Source organism: Schistocerca piceifrons, chromosome 4 (genome assembly GCF_021461385.2).
Source record: "Schistocerca piceifrons isolate TAMUIC-IGC-003096 chromosome 4, iqSchPice1.1, whole genome shotgun sequence".
NCBI lineage: Eukaryota > Metazoa > Arthropoda > Insecta > Orthoptera > Acrididae > Schistocerca > Schistocerca piceifrons.
In genome coordinates, this window is record NC_060141.1 from 248585728 (window position 1) to 248600942 (window position 15215).

The 15215-nt window shown below is 42.7% G+C and overlaps 1 protein-coding gene across 5 annotated transcripts in view; it reads left to right on the forward strand.

Moving 5' to 3' along the window:
• LOC124796334 (FH1/FH2 domain-containing protein 3) overlaps positions 1 to 15215 on the forward strand; it is a 646429-nt gene that overhangs the window by 471294 nt on the left and 159920 nt on the right. For all 5 annotated transcript variants that reach the window (XM_047260468.1, XM_047260466.1, XM_047260469.1 and 2 more), the window contains 2 exons: positions 7782 to 7840; positions 15071 to 15138. In XM_047260468.1, the coding sequence (XP_047116424.1) occupies positions 7782 to 7840; positions 15071 to 15138 (127 nt within the window). The remainder of the gene's footprint in view (positions 1 to 7781; positions 7841 to 15070; positions 15139 to 15215) is intronic.

Below are 15215 nucleotides of genomic sequence, written 5' to 3' on the forward strand. Positions count from 1 at the left end.
GGCAAAATGGATCAACACACGTATGCATCTATCCTTGGGGACCCACCATCAGCACAATGCGACGCATCACAAAGCCCGCCGTGTATGTGTGTCATTCGAAAAGCAACAGGATGGCCTTACGATACTCCCCTACCCAACAAACTCCACGGATTTAATACTAATTGAGAATCTGTGGGCTGTAATGCGCCATGGATCCTCAACTGAGAAACCTGGCGCAGATGGCACGGCACCGGTATCGGTAACACACCACATCCCAGCGGCACCTTCCAGAACGTCATTGACTCTCTTTCTGCAAAAGGTGGTTATTCTGGCTTTTGGCAGGTGGTCACATTAATGTGACTGGACATTGTATATACCAGACAGTTTTGTTCAGATAATGCACAACGTGTATCCAGACATAAAAATCACTATACTTCCTACTGCGGTGCCGCTTGCTTGCTTGATAGCCTAAGACAAAACAGGTCTGTTTGACGAGGTAGCAGAGTGAATACATTTTTCCATGGAAAACCAAGGATAAGACGGACAGATGCTAGGAAGATATACACTGAAGAGCCAAAGAAACTGGTAAACCTGCCTAATATCGTGTAGGGCCCCGCAAGCGTGCAGAAGTGCCGCAACATGACGTGGCATAGACTCGACTAATGTCTGAAGCAGTGCTAGAGGGAATTCGCACCATGAATCCTGAAGGTCTGTCCATAAATCTGTAAGAGTACGAGGAGGTAGAGGTCTCTTCCGAATAGCACCTTGCAAGTCATTCCAGATATGCTCAATGATGTTCATGTCTGGGGAGTTGGGTGGTCAGTGCAAGTGCTTAAACTCAGAAGAGTGTCCTGGAGCCACTCTGTAGCAATTCTGTACGTGTGGGGTGTCGCATTGTCCTGCTGGAGTTGCCCAAGTTCGTCGGAATGCACAATGGACATGAGTGGATGCAGGTGATCAGATAGGATGCTTACGTACGTGTCACTAGTCGAATCGTATATAGACGGGGTCCAACTGCACACGCCCTACACCATTACAGAGCCTCCACCAGCTTGAACAGTCCCCTGCTGTCATGCAGGGTCCATAGATTCATGAGGGTGTCTCCACAACCGTACACGTCCATCCGCTCGATACAATTTGAAACGAGACTCGTCCGACCAGGCAACGTGTTTCCAGTCATCATAGTCCAGTGTCGGTGTTGACGGTCCCAGGCGAGGCGTAAAGCTTTGTGTCGTGCAGTCATCAAGGGTACACGAGTGGGCCTTCGGCTGCGAAAGCCCATGTCGGTGATATTTCGTTGAATGGTTCGCACACTGACACTTGTTGATGGCCCAGCATAGAAATCTGCAGTAATTCGCGGAATGGTTGCACTTCAGTCATCATTGATTCTGTTCGGCAGGATCTTTTTATGGTCGCAGCGATGTCAGATATTTGGTGTCTTACCGGATTCCTGATATTCACGGTACACTCGGGAAATGGTCGTACGGGAAAATCCCCACTTCATCGCTACGTCGGAGATGCTGTGTCGCAGCGCTGGTGCGCCGACTGTAACATCATATTCTAACTCACTTAAATCTTGATAACCTGCCATTGTAACTGCAGTAACCGATCTAACAACTGCACCGGAGAGTTTTTGGTGTTGCCGACCGCAGTGCCGTATTCTGGCTGTTTACATATATCTGTATTTGAATACGCATGCCTGTACCAGTTTCTTTGGCGCTTCAATGTATAAACTGTTCGTTTAGTCACAAGTGGAACTTTTCAGTTACGAACAATCAAATAATGAAAGAGAGACCAAAATACTGTTTTTATAATATTTGAAACCTGTGACAACTCTGATTACTATACTGTTAGTTTACTATGCAGTTGATAATTATATCAACAACTAATTACGTATTTACTACTGCAACACGTAAAACGAAATCTCATTGATCATGTAAACAAAGCGATGATTTGGGCTACTGTATTATTTAGCGAAATTCTGTTCGCACCAAAAAATAATGTACGTATATATGAAACTATGTAGAAACATGTTAGAAATATTTGGATTGAAGCAATTTTTGTGTAATTAACAAAATAATCAGCGTTGTTTATTTGAATCATTTCATTTATGTTTCCATGAAAGCGACAAATATGCACTTGACCTTGTACCCTATATCACGTATTTCAGTTGTAACCACCGACTGATAAATTTTCTGTAATTTTGAACAACTTTGTGGCTGTAGTTAACAAAATTACTGCGTGTATCAATGTTTCGTTTGTCAGCGAATGTATATAAGAACCGGGAGAAATCGCTGGGGCGACAAGTAAGAGCAAAGATTTCGACGAGGACAATATGACGTAATAAATATAGTCTGCACCTAAAACAACGACTGTCCTTCCATGATCATTATTTCAGCAGGAGTCGGAAACGGTTTGCTGCATTGTAAAAGGAGCAAAGCGAGACGTACGACGGGGAGAGAACGCAGAGCGAAGCGTAGAGAGGGAGAGAAGGGTACTGCGCCATGGCTTGCCTGTGGTTGTATCGGAGTGACCGGGTCGCGGGATGCGTGCGCGAGTCAGCAGGGACCAGTAGGCAACCTCGTTCTGACCACCCACGCGCTCTCTCAAAGGCAGCGTGTGAAAGTAAAGACCCCGTTCTGCACCGCGCATTTTACCCGTCACTGGTTTCGCTACCGATTGTGCTAGAGACGGTGTTAACGCCGCGCCGAGCGGTGAGCGCTACGTACGCGCAGTGGCAGTACGAATTGGCTGGAATAACGTGGCGTATCTGGAACTGGAATACAAAAACTATCTATTCGGCCCAAGCTGGGCACGAACTGCTTGACGGGAGTGAAACGTGTCCTGTTCTCATTCACAACCTCCTCGGTCCGCCAAGACTAATCATTTGCCAACCTACTGACTCGGCCACGTCGGGGAAAGGAAACGTGTAACTAAAGAGACGTATTGGGGTCAACGGAATCTCCTGGAATACAATTTACACAGTAATGAACAACAGTCCTATCTCGTCGTTTCCATCCTGCCAAAGTGGCTGCAGTGTAACTGCAACGCTGGGGATGCGGGAGCAGTGGCTGCTCTTGAGTATTCAATCTGGATGTTCACAAATTTTTAGATTTAGGTAAACGTGAGAGTGTGAAATTAATAGCATCTGCTGTATAACAGTTACGCTAATCAACATATTTATACAGCTACGACCACTGCCAATAATAATAATAATACTCGTAACTTGTATGAAAAAAAGAATGATTTGTTTTTGTGAATTTTTTTTTTTTGTTTTGCAAATATTTAAGTAGAGTTTAGGTCAAGAGTGAAATAATGTTTAGGCGCTGCAGTCATGTACTGTGCCGCAGATCCCGGCGGAGGTTCGAGTCCTCCCTCGGGCATGGGTGTGTGTGTTTGTCCTTAGGATAATTTAGGTTAAGTAGTTTGTAAGCTTAGGGACTGATGACCTTAGCAGTTAAGTCCCATAAGTTTTCACACACATTTGAAGATTTTGAAATAATGTTTATCCTTTGACTGCTCTCCTATAAATAGGAGTTTTCGTGCTTTTTTATTTTTTCGGACAAGTGTACAAGATCGCTAAACACACATATTAGTTAATGAATTAATTTCTGGGCTAAAAACCAGACATTCTCACAGTGCATCCACACAACAACTTATGCTTGTTATATACTTCTTTGTTAAATGTTCACTTGTAGTCACGCGTATTTGATGTCGTCACTTTCTCAGTCAACGGAAATGGTCTGGGAGGCCCTAGTTCCTTTGCGGTTGACTTTTCCTGGTAATTTTTTTTATGTTAGCACTTAAAACGTATTCAACTGATTTCATGTTGACACTGCTCACGAAATTCGATTCCTGCACAGTAGAAAACCAACTCCAAACGCAAACTACCTTTTGTGGAAATGATGAAATTCAAGTAGTAGGGCCTACTGTCTACCAACGTGGTCACTTGACTAGAATACGGAAAATATATTATGTTAAGTGGGCCTACAGCAGAGATTAATCGGACACGGCATAACATCAACAGATGTCACAGCCGACGATGATGTGCTTTATGGTTCTCAGCGCCTCAAATGGATTACAGTATGATAAAATCCAAAACTTAATATACATCTCATTCAGAATACCACGAAATAGGTTTTTCTGTCTGTATAACTATAACACATACTGATACCCGACCTAATTTTACTAAATAAATTTTGGTGGTAAGTTTTTATGGGACTAAACTGCTGCGATCATCAGTCCATAGGCTTACACACTACGTAAACTCACTTAAAGTGACTTACGCTAAGAACAACATACACACACCCATGCACGAGGGAGGACTCGAACATCCGACGGGGGGAGCCGCGCGAACCGTGGCAAGTCGCCCTTAGACCGCGCGGCTACCCCGTGCGGCTTTACTATATAATGAGTAAATTGGCATATCTGAGGAGTGTGCTGCCTTCTAGCGGTATTTACTCAAAGCGAATGGGGAAAAAACTTGCTGAAGTGTGCTACCACCTGGTGGCACTGACGTAAAATTGTAGTTGATTGGTAAAGGCTAGCTGTGCACGCAGTGAATCGTGCACGTTGTTTATCAAATCCATATGTATTTGGCCCATAAGGCAATTACGTCACGCCAGTTGCACATGCAAAAAACCTCCTTAAAACGTGCGCAATTGCAGTTGTGCTCGCTATCCTGATGCCAAGCTGCACGGAGCCTAGAAGAGTAACAATGTAGCATAACATGGTAGATTTAGTACCATGTATTTTAGATTAACTTTTCGTTTAATAGCATTCAAAGAAAAATATCCAAAAAACCGCAAAGAGCTCTTGTGCTCTTTCACAACAGTCGCCACTGTGCGGGAGAGTTGGCCCAAAAAAGTAATAAACAGGAAATTACTCATCTTTACGTAATGTTTAAGATAGCTCTAAATAAAGTTCTTGTGATTTGGTAGGTGCAACTCAGTATCTTCAGAATAATACACACGTCAAAAAAAGTTTTGCATCACCTCGGTTCCGAGAGTTTCGGAACCTGTACAGAAAATTGGAATAGAGATCAACATAAACATCATATCCGCCGTTTTTACTGCTCATGAAAAAGAAACATTGCATGTTATGCCACCATAGCACGCCACCTTCAGATGTGGTGGTCCAGATTGCTGTACACACCGGTACCTCTAATACCCAGTAGCAAATCCTCTTGCATTGATGCATGCCTGTATTCTTCGTGGAATACTATCCACAAATTCATCAAGGCACTGTTGGTCCAGATTGTCCCATTCCTCTACGGCAATTCGGCGTAGATCCCTCAGAGTGGTTGGTGGGTCACGTCGTCCATAAACAGCTCTTTTCAATCTATCCAGGCATGTTCGATAGGGTTCATGTCTGGAGAACATGCTGGCCACTTTCGTCGAGCAATTCTTCCTCCATGGAACGCGTGAGATTTGTGATATGAAATGGAATGAGCGTTTAAGGACTGTAGTAGGGAATGGTCGACTTCGGTTTGTTCACCTACAAAGGAGACGGCATATAGGACGCTGTTGCGAGTGTTTCGGATCTGCACGAGGTCTGATTAGAGGAAGATATCGAAGCAGTTCGGAGGCGGGCTGCTAGATTTGTTACCGGTAGGTTCCAATAACATGCAAGTATTACGGTGATACTTCGTGAACTCAAATGGGAAATGCTGGAAGGCATCTAAAACTGACATCAGAACGATTCTACTGCCGCCAACGTACAGTTCGCGTACGGACCACGAAGATAAGATTAGATAGATTAGGATTGGTACGGAGGCATATAGACAGTCATTTTTCCCTTGCTCTGTTTGCGAGTGGAACAGAAAAGGAAATGAGTAATAAAGCTACAGGGTATCCTCCGCCACACACCATACGATGACTTGCCGAGTGTGTTTGTAAAAGTAGATGGAGATGTAGAGCAGAGACACGGACACTGAGAAAGGAGGAACGAAGAAGAATAGAAGCATCTGAGTTGTGGATTTGGGGGAGGATGGAAGGGATAAAACGGGCAAACAAAGTGAGAAGTGAGGTGGTGTTAAGAAGAGTGGGGGAAGAGAGAAAAACTATAAACGTAATCGGAAAGAGGCAACGCAATTGGCTTGTACATTGAATGGGAAGAGTTTGTTAACTCATGGTCGCTGTGGAAGGAACAGTGAATGAAGGACGAAGAGGAGGACGCAGAAGATACCAGATGGTGGATGGTATAAGGGTAGAAGGATAGAAAACTATTACGGGAAAACGAAGAGGACAGCAAATGACAGAACTGCATGGAGAGCTACATGTGATGCCCTGTCCTAGGGCAGAACACTGATTATGATGATGATGTTGTTGATGATGAAGAGTTTCTTAAATATCTTAACAACTTTCCCTGTCTTGAAAATGGAAATTTATCTTAATTGCCAATAACTTATATTTCAAACGTTTTTTAACTCGTCTCTGGTTTTCGATAATACTTCTGTTTAATTTGATTTCACTTGCTGATTATTGATGTGTAGCAGAGCAATGACGTCAGAGATAGAAATTATTAAATACAGTATTGATAAGGTTTTCTCGACTGCAACGCTTTTAAATTTCTATCTAATTTTTTGTTCCTAGATACATGGCCATGTTATACCTTCGAACATTTTTTCAAGTAATTTTCCGGAGTAATTTTTGTAATTTCAGAAAAAGACTGCAGCGTATTAAAAGTGGATGCCGAAATTTAAAAATGGAAAAAGAAAATTCATTAAACTTGTATTCTAGGTAGAAAGTGTGCCAAAGTTGTACAACACTCTTCCCTACTGAGCCAAGTGCAGCTAGTGCGGCGGTTTCATCAGCAGCCCTCCCTTCCACTTCCCGCGCAGACAGCACACGATATGAACAACAGCCGACATTCTCGATTACCAGAATGTTCTCTTTTTACATCATTGTCACTGCTTGACGAGATAATTTCTCGGTTTGACACACGGGATGGTGTTGGTTTTACTGACATTTTATCTTTGTCGCTTTGCTATATGTTACGCTGCAACCTGTTTTTACTTGATCTGCTCAACACTTACGTTTTTATACATCTTAAAGGAATATGTTTGGTTCAAATTGACAAACTGAAATACCGTGTCGTAATACAAAGAAACCACGTTCACTCCATTTGCAATGTCTGTTATAAACCTCTGTCATCTTTCTACGCCAACTAAATAAATCTCACAAAGCGCACAGCTCTTCTGCGAATGTTGTCAACTTATTCAGCCATCGCAACTTGGCTAGAGTGCCAGAACGTGTTGTGCAATCTACTTCTGCATTTTCTCCAGTTCCCCCACTGAACGGCAAACCAGTATCCGTTCTTCCCACTATAACAATGCCGTGGCCGCTTCATTGTATACAGTTTCGAACTGTCGCATGAAAGAATTTCAGTGTCACTCACTCTACTTGATACATCGCTGGAAAACGTATGTTTACCTATGCACTTTAAAATCCGTACATTTATATTACAGTCTTCAGTTGGCCGCTACATCAAGCATAAATTCTCTGCTAAACTTTCCAAATTCACGGCAGTTATCACGGGAACTGCATGATCCGCACAGTGATGGCGGTAACCTCTATGAACAGTCTACGTGACCATAGTTCCTTAAACAAAACGTTACGCCCAATCTTTTAATCATTCCAGAATTATGAAGCTAGAGTTGCTCAACGCTGATGTGTCGAGTAGAAGTGTCAGCGACGTGGAGGAAAACAGCCCCCCCCCCCCCCCCCCCACACACACACACACAGTACACTTCACTATATGTACACCGCCTGTCTAATGAACTGTTTCTCTCTCTGTTACAGCCACAAGAATTCCATCGTCCTTCGGACTCAGCTGTCGGTTCGCGTGCACACCATAATCGGTGAGTACCTCCACACATACGTGGGTTTCGGTCTTGACGCACATGTGTGCATCATGTTTCTTTTTACTTCTTGAATGATGTAGGATAAAAAGTGTGTTTTTGCTCCTCATACTCGTGTAAATTCTTCCTGGCTTATTACTTTTGTACACATTCTTAAGGAAAACTCTTTTTAACACTGCAGGGATCAAAACACGAAGATATTTAGCAGCAACATAGGCTGTGGCGTGGAAGTGGTGGCGGAGGACGGGGGTTTGTGAAGGTGTAGTTATAAGAAAACAGTGATATCGTTTGTTTATAACACTACTATAAACACATTTACTAAAATGTTTTAAGGAAAACCTCACTAGTTCGCCTTCACTAATGATAATATGGAAAACAATAATACGCAAAAATGTTCACTGAGAGAAACAGCATTACCAGCAGTTCGCTAGGTGTGGAACTACATCAGTTCTCAACGTACCTACAAAATCTGACAATTCATAATTGAGTTCTGGTTCAGCCAAAGTAGAAACCCTCAATCAGAGAATACCTTAAAAAGTTAAAACTAAAACCTTAATCTAACATGCATAAAATAATATCACACTTAAAACTTAGATAACACAGAACTTGCAACAAGGCTCACCATAACGTTGGTGTGAGCGAATTTATTTCACTAATTGACGGCCTGCTTCGTCTCTCGCACATTCTTCATCCAACATTATGAATAGCATCAGACAGTAAGCTTATAAGAAGCGTTTAGTACCGTTAAACATCAGCCCGGAAAGATAACGTAATACAAATATCAAAACTTGGTAATTTTGGAAACAATGTTTTAACAGTATCTACACGAATATGCCCCAAGACCTCCCTATATACAAATTACGATAAGGCAGAACGAGGTAGGCAAGGTCATTGTGTGCTAATGATAGTGTGTCTGTTGTCGCCTTTCAGTAAATAATAATCAAAGGCGCACCGTTTCGAAACTACCACACAACTACACAAAGCCACTGTGGCACGCCAGGGAATCCATAACAAATATCAAAGACTGTTAACTGAACACTCCCATGCCTGAAAGCTTCCATGAGCAATCCTGTGTAGACGACACACAGCACCCTCGTACACTGCAGGCGCAGTTTTCACGGGAACCAGAAAAACATCGTTTGGATTAGTCTTCATGTGTTTCGCTTCGCTCTCTCAGTATCGACAGCTGCCAACTTCCACTCAGCACCGCAGGCGCATGTTTCCAGTCTAGCTATACGGTCCTCTCCATCAGTCTCCTTTCCGTCACCACGGCTGCTAGCTTGTTGATTTCGGGTGGCGCTGGCGAGGCTCCGCTTATGATACCACCGTCCAAGCAAGGCAAGAAAACTACTGTATCCTTGGCGCCACCTGCTGGATCGGAGCGGAACTCTCTCTATGCTGAGAAATGAAGGGTACAGTGCATGCAAAATGCCTATAGAACCATCACCGACAGTGCTTTATGGATAAAGCGAAACGTGCCTGGTGAAAAGCTTCCGTACTTTGAAGTAAGCTTAAGAGAGAAAAACGTATTAGTCGTACGGCCATCCAGACAAACATATCAAGTTTTTTATCTTCAGTTTTTGTGAAAGAATAGTCCAGTGAAAGCGTTCATTAATTTGTAATCATTCTGTAAGCAGCCCCTCTCAAACGAATGGCACCTCCTTGACACACTAAAGGTGGCACAGCACCGCCTTAAAGACATTCACATTGGTATTTCCATTTTTTTTTATAACATCTGAAGACCCCAGCTTAACAGTTGTTACTCTTGTAGTTGCGGGGACAGGGCGCCATCGATCTTGACGTGAACTCCAAGCCACGCCGTCGGCACCACGTGACCTGGGCAAATCTCCCGCCCAGAGCTGTGTACAAGGCCGGCCATGATCTCCAGCCGAAATGGAAGCTGCCTGCCGTCTATTGCGGGAAGCGCACCAGCGGTAACAGATCGAGTCATGCGCGATGCAAACCAAACCGCACGTCAGTGTGACGTCGGCATCCTCCCAAACAAGGCCGCCCACGACACCTGGAGCGAGGAAAGTCCAAAGATCGTCAACCGTAGTAGAGAGCAGACAGTAGAGGTTGTCAGAGAAGAAAGAACTCCTGATGACAGTCGACGAGAGGAAAAAATGAAAGCTGATGAACGAGCGGGAAGGCTAGTATATCAAGTTGGTAGTACCAGCTGTTCTGGCAAGTATTTTCGGAGATTTCCAGTGGCTATATCGTGAATACCGGAAATGTCCCTAACAATCCCCTCCAAATACCTTCCCAGTTGAGGGGATGTACATTATCCCCCTTCTCCCGTACCCATGCAATAATTGAAGCAGATCCACATATGGCTGCAAAGAGTCACACTCTCGAACAACCCACATTCCTCCATAAAGAAAAGTATGCGATCCTCAGTCAGGCTGGAGCACTGGCTGCGTTCACAGTGCACGTAGCTGCTGGAGACATCGAAACATTCCTTTGGTAGTTCACGGACGGCAAAGGAGCTCGTATGGTGAGGCATCGGATACGATAACAACATGGGGAGGGGAGCTACACAATAATACGTCAGAGTTTACTGGAGGACAATACAACTTCGTCTTCAGAAGAAGAGGATGAGGGACAACCACCAGCCACTGAAAATCACGACACTGCAAACAGCTCAACAGAAGAGGCAGTGAAAATACGGGCAAATGACAACGAGGAGACACAAAGACGAATACCATCAACATACGAACAATGAGAGTAGTGGAAGAAGACAAAAACTGAAACCAGCAACAGATACGAGCAGCTAGAGGCGAGAAACCGGTGCAGACAGCTGGCAATCAAGAATCACTTAAACAAACTGAAACTAAAAACCCACCCATAGTGATTTATCACAGCTCCAACAATGTCAAGCTGTGCAAGGAGCTGAAGAGCAGGAAGGAAAATGATGTAGTACCAAAGACACAAAATTCGATACCATATACGACGTTAGATATACACTACGCACGAAGATACGAATGGAGCACTATGCTTGTCGCAATGAACCCGCACATTGCTAATGTCGCCAGCTTTGGACTCAGATAACAAACTATTGCTGGTTTCCAGCACGTTGTGTGAAATGTGGCTACATGCACTGAACTCAGGGGATGCTCTGGCAAAATGCACAGGTGTCAAATGTCATCCAGCATCTTAAAGGGATATAGTGAGTTCCAAAAAGAATTAAACCCGCTGGATCACCTACAAATAGTAACCACAAGGGGAAAATAACTGCAGAGGAAGGCACGACTGAACAGCTTGAGCCGACTTGTGCAGCTCGAGACTCCCGACGGGAAAAATCAAACCCTTAACCGATGAGCGACGATCGATAAGGACGAATGACAACAGAGCGGAAGACGTATTACGCCTCGGTCCTATCGAATGACAGAGCAGTTCACAGAAAAAGTGCGACGTACAGCCACGGACAGAAATCAGAAAAAGCTATGACAGAATTCATAGCAGGTCTGACGTACGTGAGCAGACGGAACGTACTGAATAAAATGGTCGACATCAGGAAGAAGGTGCGCACAGCTAAGAACAAATTGACAAAAATAATCATGCTGGTTGAGGCATTAGTGATCTTAGAGATTTAGATTGTTAAGATCGCTAACCATACAAAAAGACATAATCAGTACTTCTGAGTGCGGATGGTGTACAACACCGGCCGCCATCGACATTGAGATACGAAGTTACGCAACATTGGCGATCTTCGATGGGCGATAAAACAATTAATGACTTAGGCAGTGCAGCATCAGCAGTGGCATAAATTCCGTATCGAGATACTTTAACGAGATTGGATGATCATGGACATTTACAGAGAGACATCACAATCCACCTGACAAATCGAAATTGGGGAAAAGAGATAAAAAAGTTACAGGCATTTGGTGTTTGATTCTCGCAGCGTCTCGAGTATCGTATATATTGATTGTCATCCCTGTGACCTGGCCTTTGCTTACCGTTTAATCTTCACTCTAACGAGTGATCGGGACTCTGCCCCTGAGCCGACCGATGTGGCCGAGCGGTTCTAGGCGCTACAGTCTGGAACCGCACGACCGCTACGGTCGCAGGTTCGAATCCTGCCTCGGGCATGGATGTGTGTGATGTCCTTAGGTTAGTTAGGTTTAAGTAGTTCTAAGTTCTAGGGGATTCATGACCTCAGAAGTTAAGTCCCATAGTGCTCAGAGCCATTTGAACCAGCTATCTGCCTCTGATTGCTCTGCCGATTCTGCTTACGCACAAGCCATCTAACTTCCGACTGAGTGCTGCCTCAGGCAGGCTAATTTGACACCCCATTTTGTCGTTTTACTACTCTTCGTTTGGCTTTGAAAATTCACATAAAACCCCATAATGTAATTTTCCCTCAAACCACTAGTAAGTTTTTCTGAATTGCTCGGATTAATTTTTTTCCCGAAGCTAGACATTACGTTGGTTACTTTGATACCCCGTTTCCCATTCTTCCTCTGTCTATGAAAATTGGTACAAAAATTTCCTTCAGTTCCTAGTGAATTAAGGGTTTCTTAATTATGCTGATTACTTTCAATCAGTTAAACCTTTTTTTGCAAAACTAGACTTCATACTGGTTAATTTGATATCCCATATGTCCATTTCCCACCCTTCATTTGAGTATAAAAATTGGGACCAAAATTTATTGTTTAATTTCTTGGGAATCTTGTTTCTTTTGGCGTTCAAACATTTGGCAAAAAACACTTATCTTGACGCAAACTATTTTCTACTGCGTAAAGCAAGGCATTCTGTCGCAACGGTGGAGCCCGCCGTGCTTTTAAGGCTCTAAATCGCCCTCGTGGCTATGGTTGTCCAGTGCCTCGATTGCCGCTCCACCTTTGTGACGAGCATGTTACAGAGCTGCGTGTGTCTGACTGAGTCATACCATGCTGCTTTCTGTGCATTGTGTGTCAGTTGTTTCTGTCGGACAACAGTTAGGGAGAGGCGGCGAAGCCTTACTTTTGCACAACGTGTACATTAATGTTTTAAAGAAAAGTAACTATAGCATACAGCAGACTATAAACTGTGCTGTACCGTGCCCATCACAATGTAATAAGCCACCCTAGAATAAACTGTGAAAGAAAAAAATATGATCCATGACACAGCCAGTGGGTGGAGTTAATACAAAACTGGGTCTAGCATAAGTGAGAAACCAACTTACAAAATCAGATATCCTTTTCGTTATCGGCTTTGAAGTTACAGAAAATTGTTACAGGATTGAAGAACATTTCTTCGCCTTGGAACTATAAACATATCATAATTAACTGCTGAATCTCCATATAGACCGAAGAGAAACTAACATTTTGTGCTGAAGTTGCTTTGTCGACCTAAATTCGTGAATTGGCGACCAGTGTGCGCGATGCGCCGTTGGACGCTTTCACGACCCCCCACACCCACGCAACAAGCAACACACCTCGGCTGGGCGGGTCGAGCCAACGCTGCAGGGGCGAAAGTACCAGTTTCAGCGTTTGCTGAAATGTTCAGCAAATATTTTTAAAGTTTCCATACGAACACGACCGACTGAGAGTTCACCAAATACATGTCATCTGCTGTATTCCATTTACCTAAACTGAAAGAATGTTAAAACTTTTTGCCAGGTGGTGCAACTGCTCACGTGGTTGCAGTTTCAGTAGTTCCATCTCATTTTTCGCGGCAACCAGCAGCCCTTCAGGTTCACACATACACATGCAGACTTACATCTTATTACAGTTTATTTGCGTGGAACTGCAAGAATCTCTTCCTGTACAAATAAAACAAATTATATCGCAATCATAAAGCACGAAGAATGCTTGGCCTGCGTTATAAACTAAAAAACTTAGCATGGTGCTATAAACCAGACAAAAGTGTTCGATTCTCTCCCTCCTTAAATTAAACATGCTGACAGTGAATCTTAAGAATTCAAACAGTTCTAGCAACAAAATCTGTCTATATTTCGGAAGTATAAGTAACTCAGAACAATAATTTTTCTAAATTGTTGATAAATCTGCAATTATTTTCTATCTGCAATAGCTTAGTACTCAGGAAATTTGTTTTCTGGTATGGGAGTGTTAACCATGAACAGTTCGATGCGAGTATATTTTTTAATTGTGTCTCACTGACTTTTAGTATGGACGTAATGTAGTGGTAATTATTAAGAATCTCTTAACTGTCTGTAAATATTCCGAATATACTTTATTTTGCAACTCTTACACTTCCTTTTACTTGTATGTTAATCTGTTTTATTTGCTCATGTTATATTCATTTTTAGTAATATTATGATTATAATGTGCGCAAAAATATTTTACTATATTGTTACGATTTAACAGTTTAGTATATTGTATCTCATATCGTAATTTGTGTCTGATATATTCACTTCATTATATTTCACTTTGCGCTGTAGCAGTCTATGTAACAATGTTTGTAATTTTTTTTACTTGCCCTACATCCAAGCAAATTTCTCGCTAATTGAATACACAAGATTCTAAATAAATAAATACAATATTTGACAGCTGCTGGACGAATGTTGTATACGATGAATTCACATGTTTATGGATTTCTCAACCTGCCTATGATGGACGCAGGAAGGAAAATATATTGTTCTGTTCCTGCTGAATTGTTTAGCAGAGACTTCGGAAAAGACAATTGAGAATATTCTAGATGTACTTCAGCCGTGCGAAATTTATGATAACTACAGAGGCAGCCCCTATTGTACATTTAGCGTGGGTCCATTTCGTTCTGTAAAATAAATATTTGTTTGCTTTGAAATAGGTATAATACTTTGCGGAGTTTTGTGGTAAATTGTTTAACGCAATTTTCGAGCTCTGGAAGGATTTCATTTGTCGCAACTTTAGAGTTCTGGAAGGGTTTTATTTATCGCTCGTTCACAACAGTTCCATCAGCTACTTTTGTGTCATAAGTGAAATACATATGGACCAAAAGATTAAATAATATAAGCCAGATACCGTTCTTAAACTAATGCGACTTTGCTCGCCACCGTTGCATTTAATGAGTGACTCCATAAGCCATGGAGCCAGCTGTCTGTTTACAGGCTGCAACACGGATTGAACTGATGTCTACCGTACTTATTCCATACAGTGAAACAGGAGAATAAATGTTAATGTTGCTATTATTTTCTGTTGGCCCGCCTTGAGAATACAGAAACACAGTATACAACAATGTTTCATTCCAGTAGTGCTAGTGAAAAATTAAAGTGTCGAATTATTACTTTCTGTTTCGCCTTCATTTCAGAAAAACTCCTCAACTCGGAGGGACGTGAACTGCGGCGCGCCCTTTTCTCACTGAAGCAGATCTTCCAGGTGAGTCACGTAATCTGTGCACAGTGTGTGGGAAAAACTTTTCTTGCCTGCTATCATCAGAAACATTTTGGCACAAC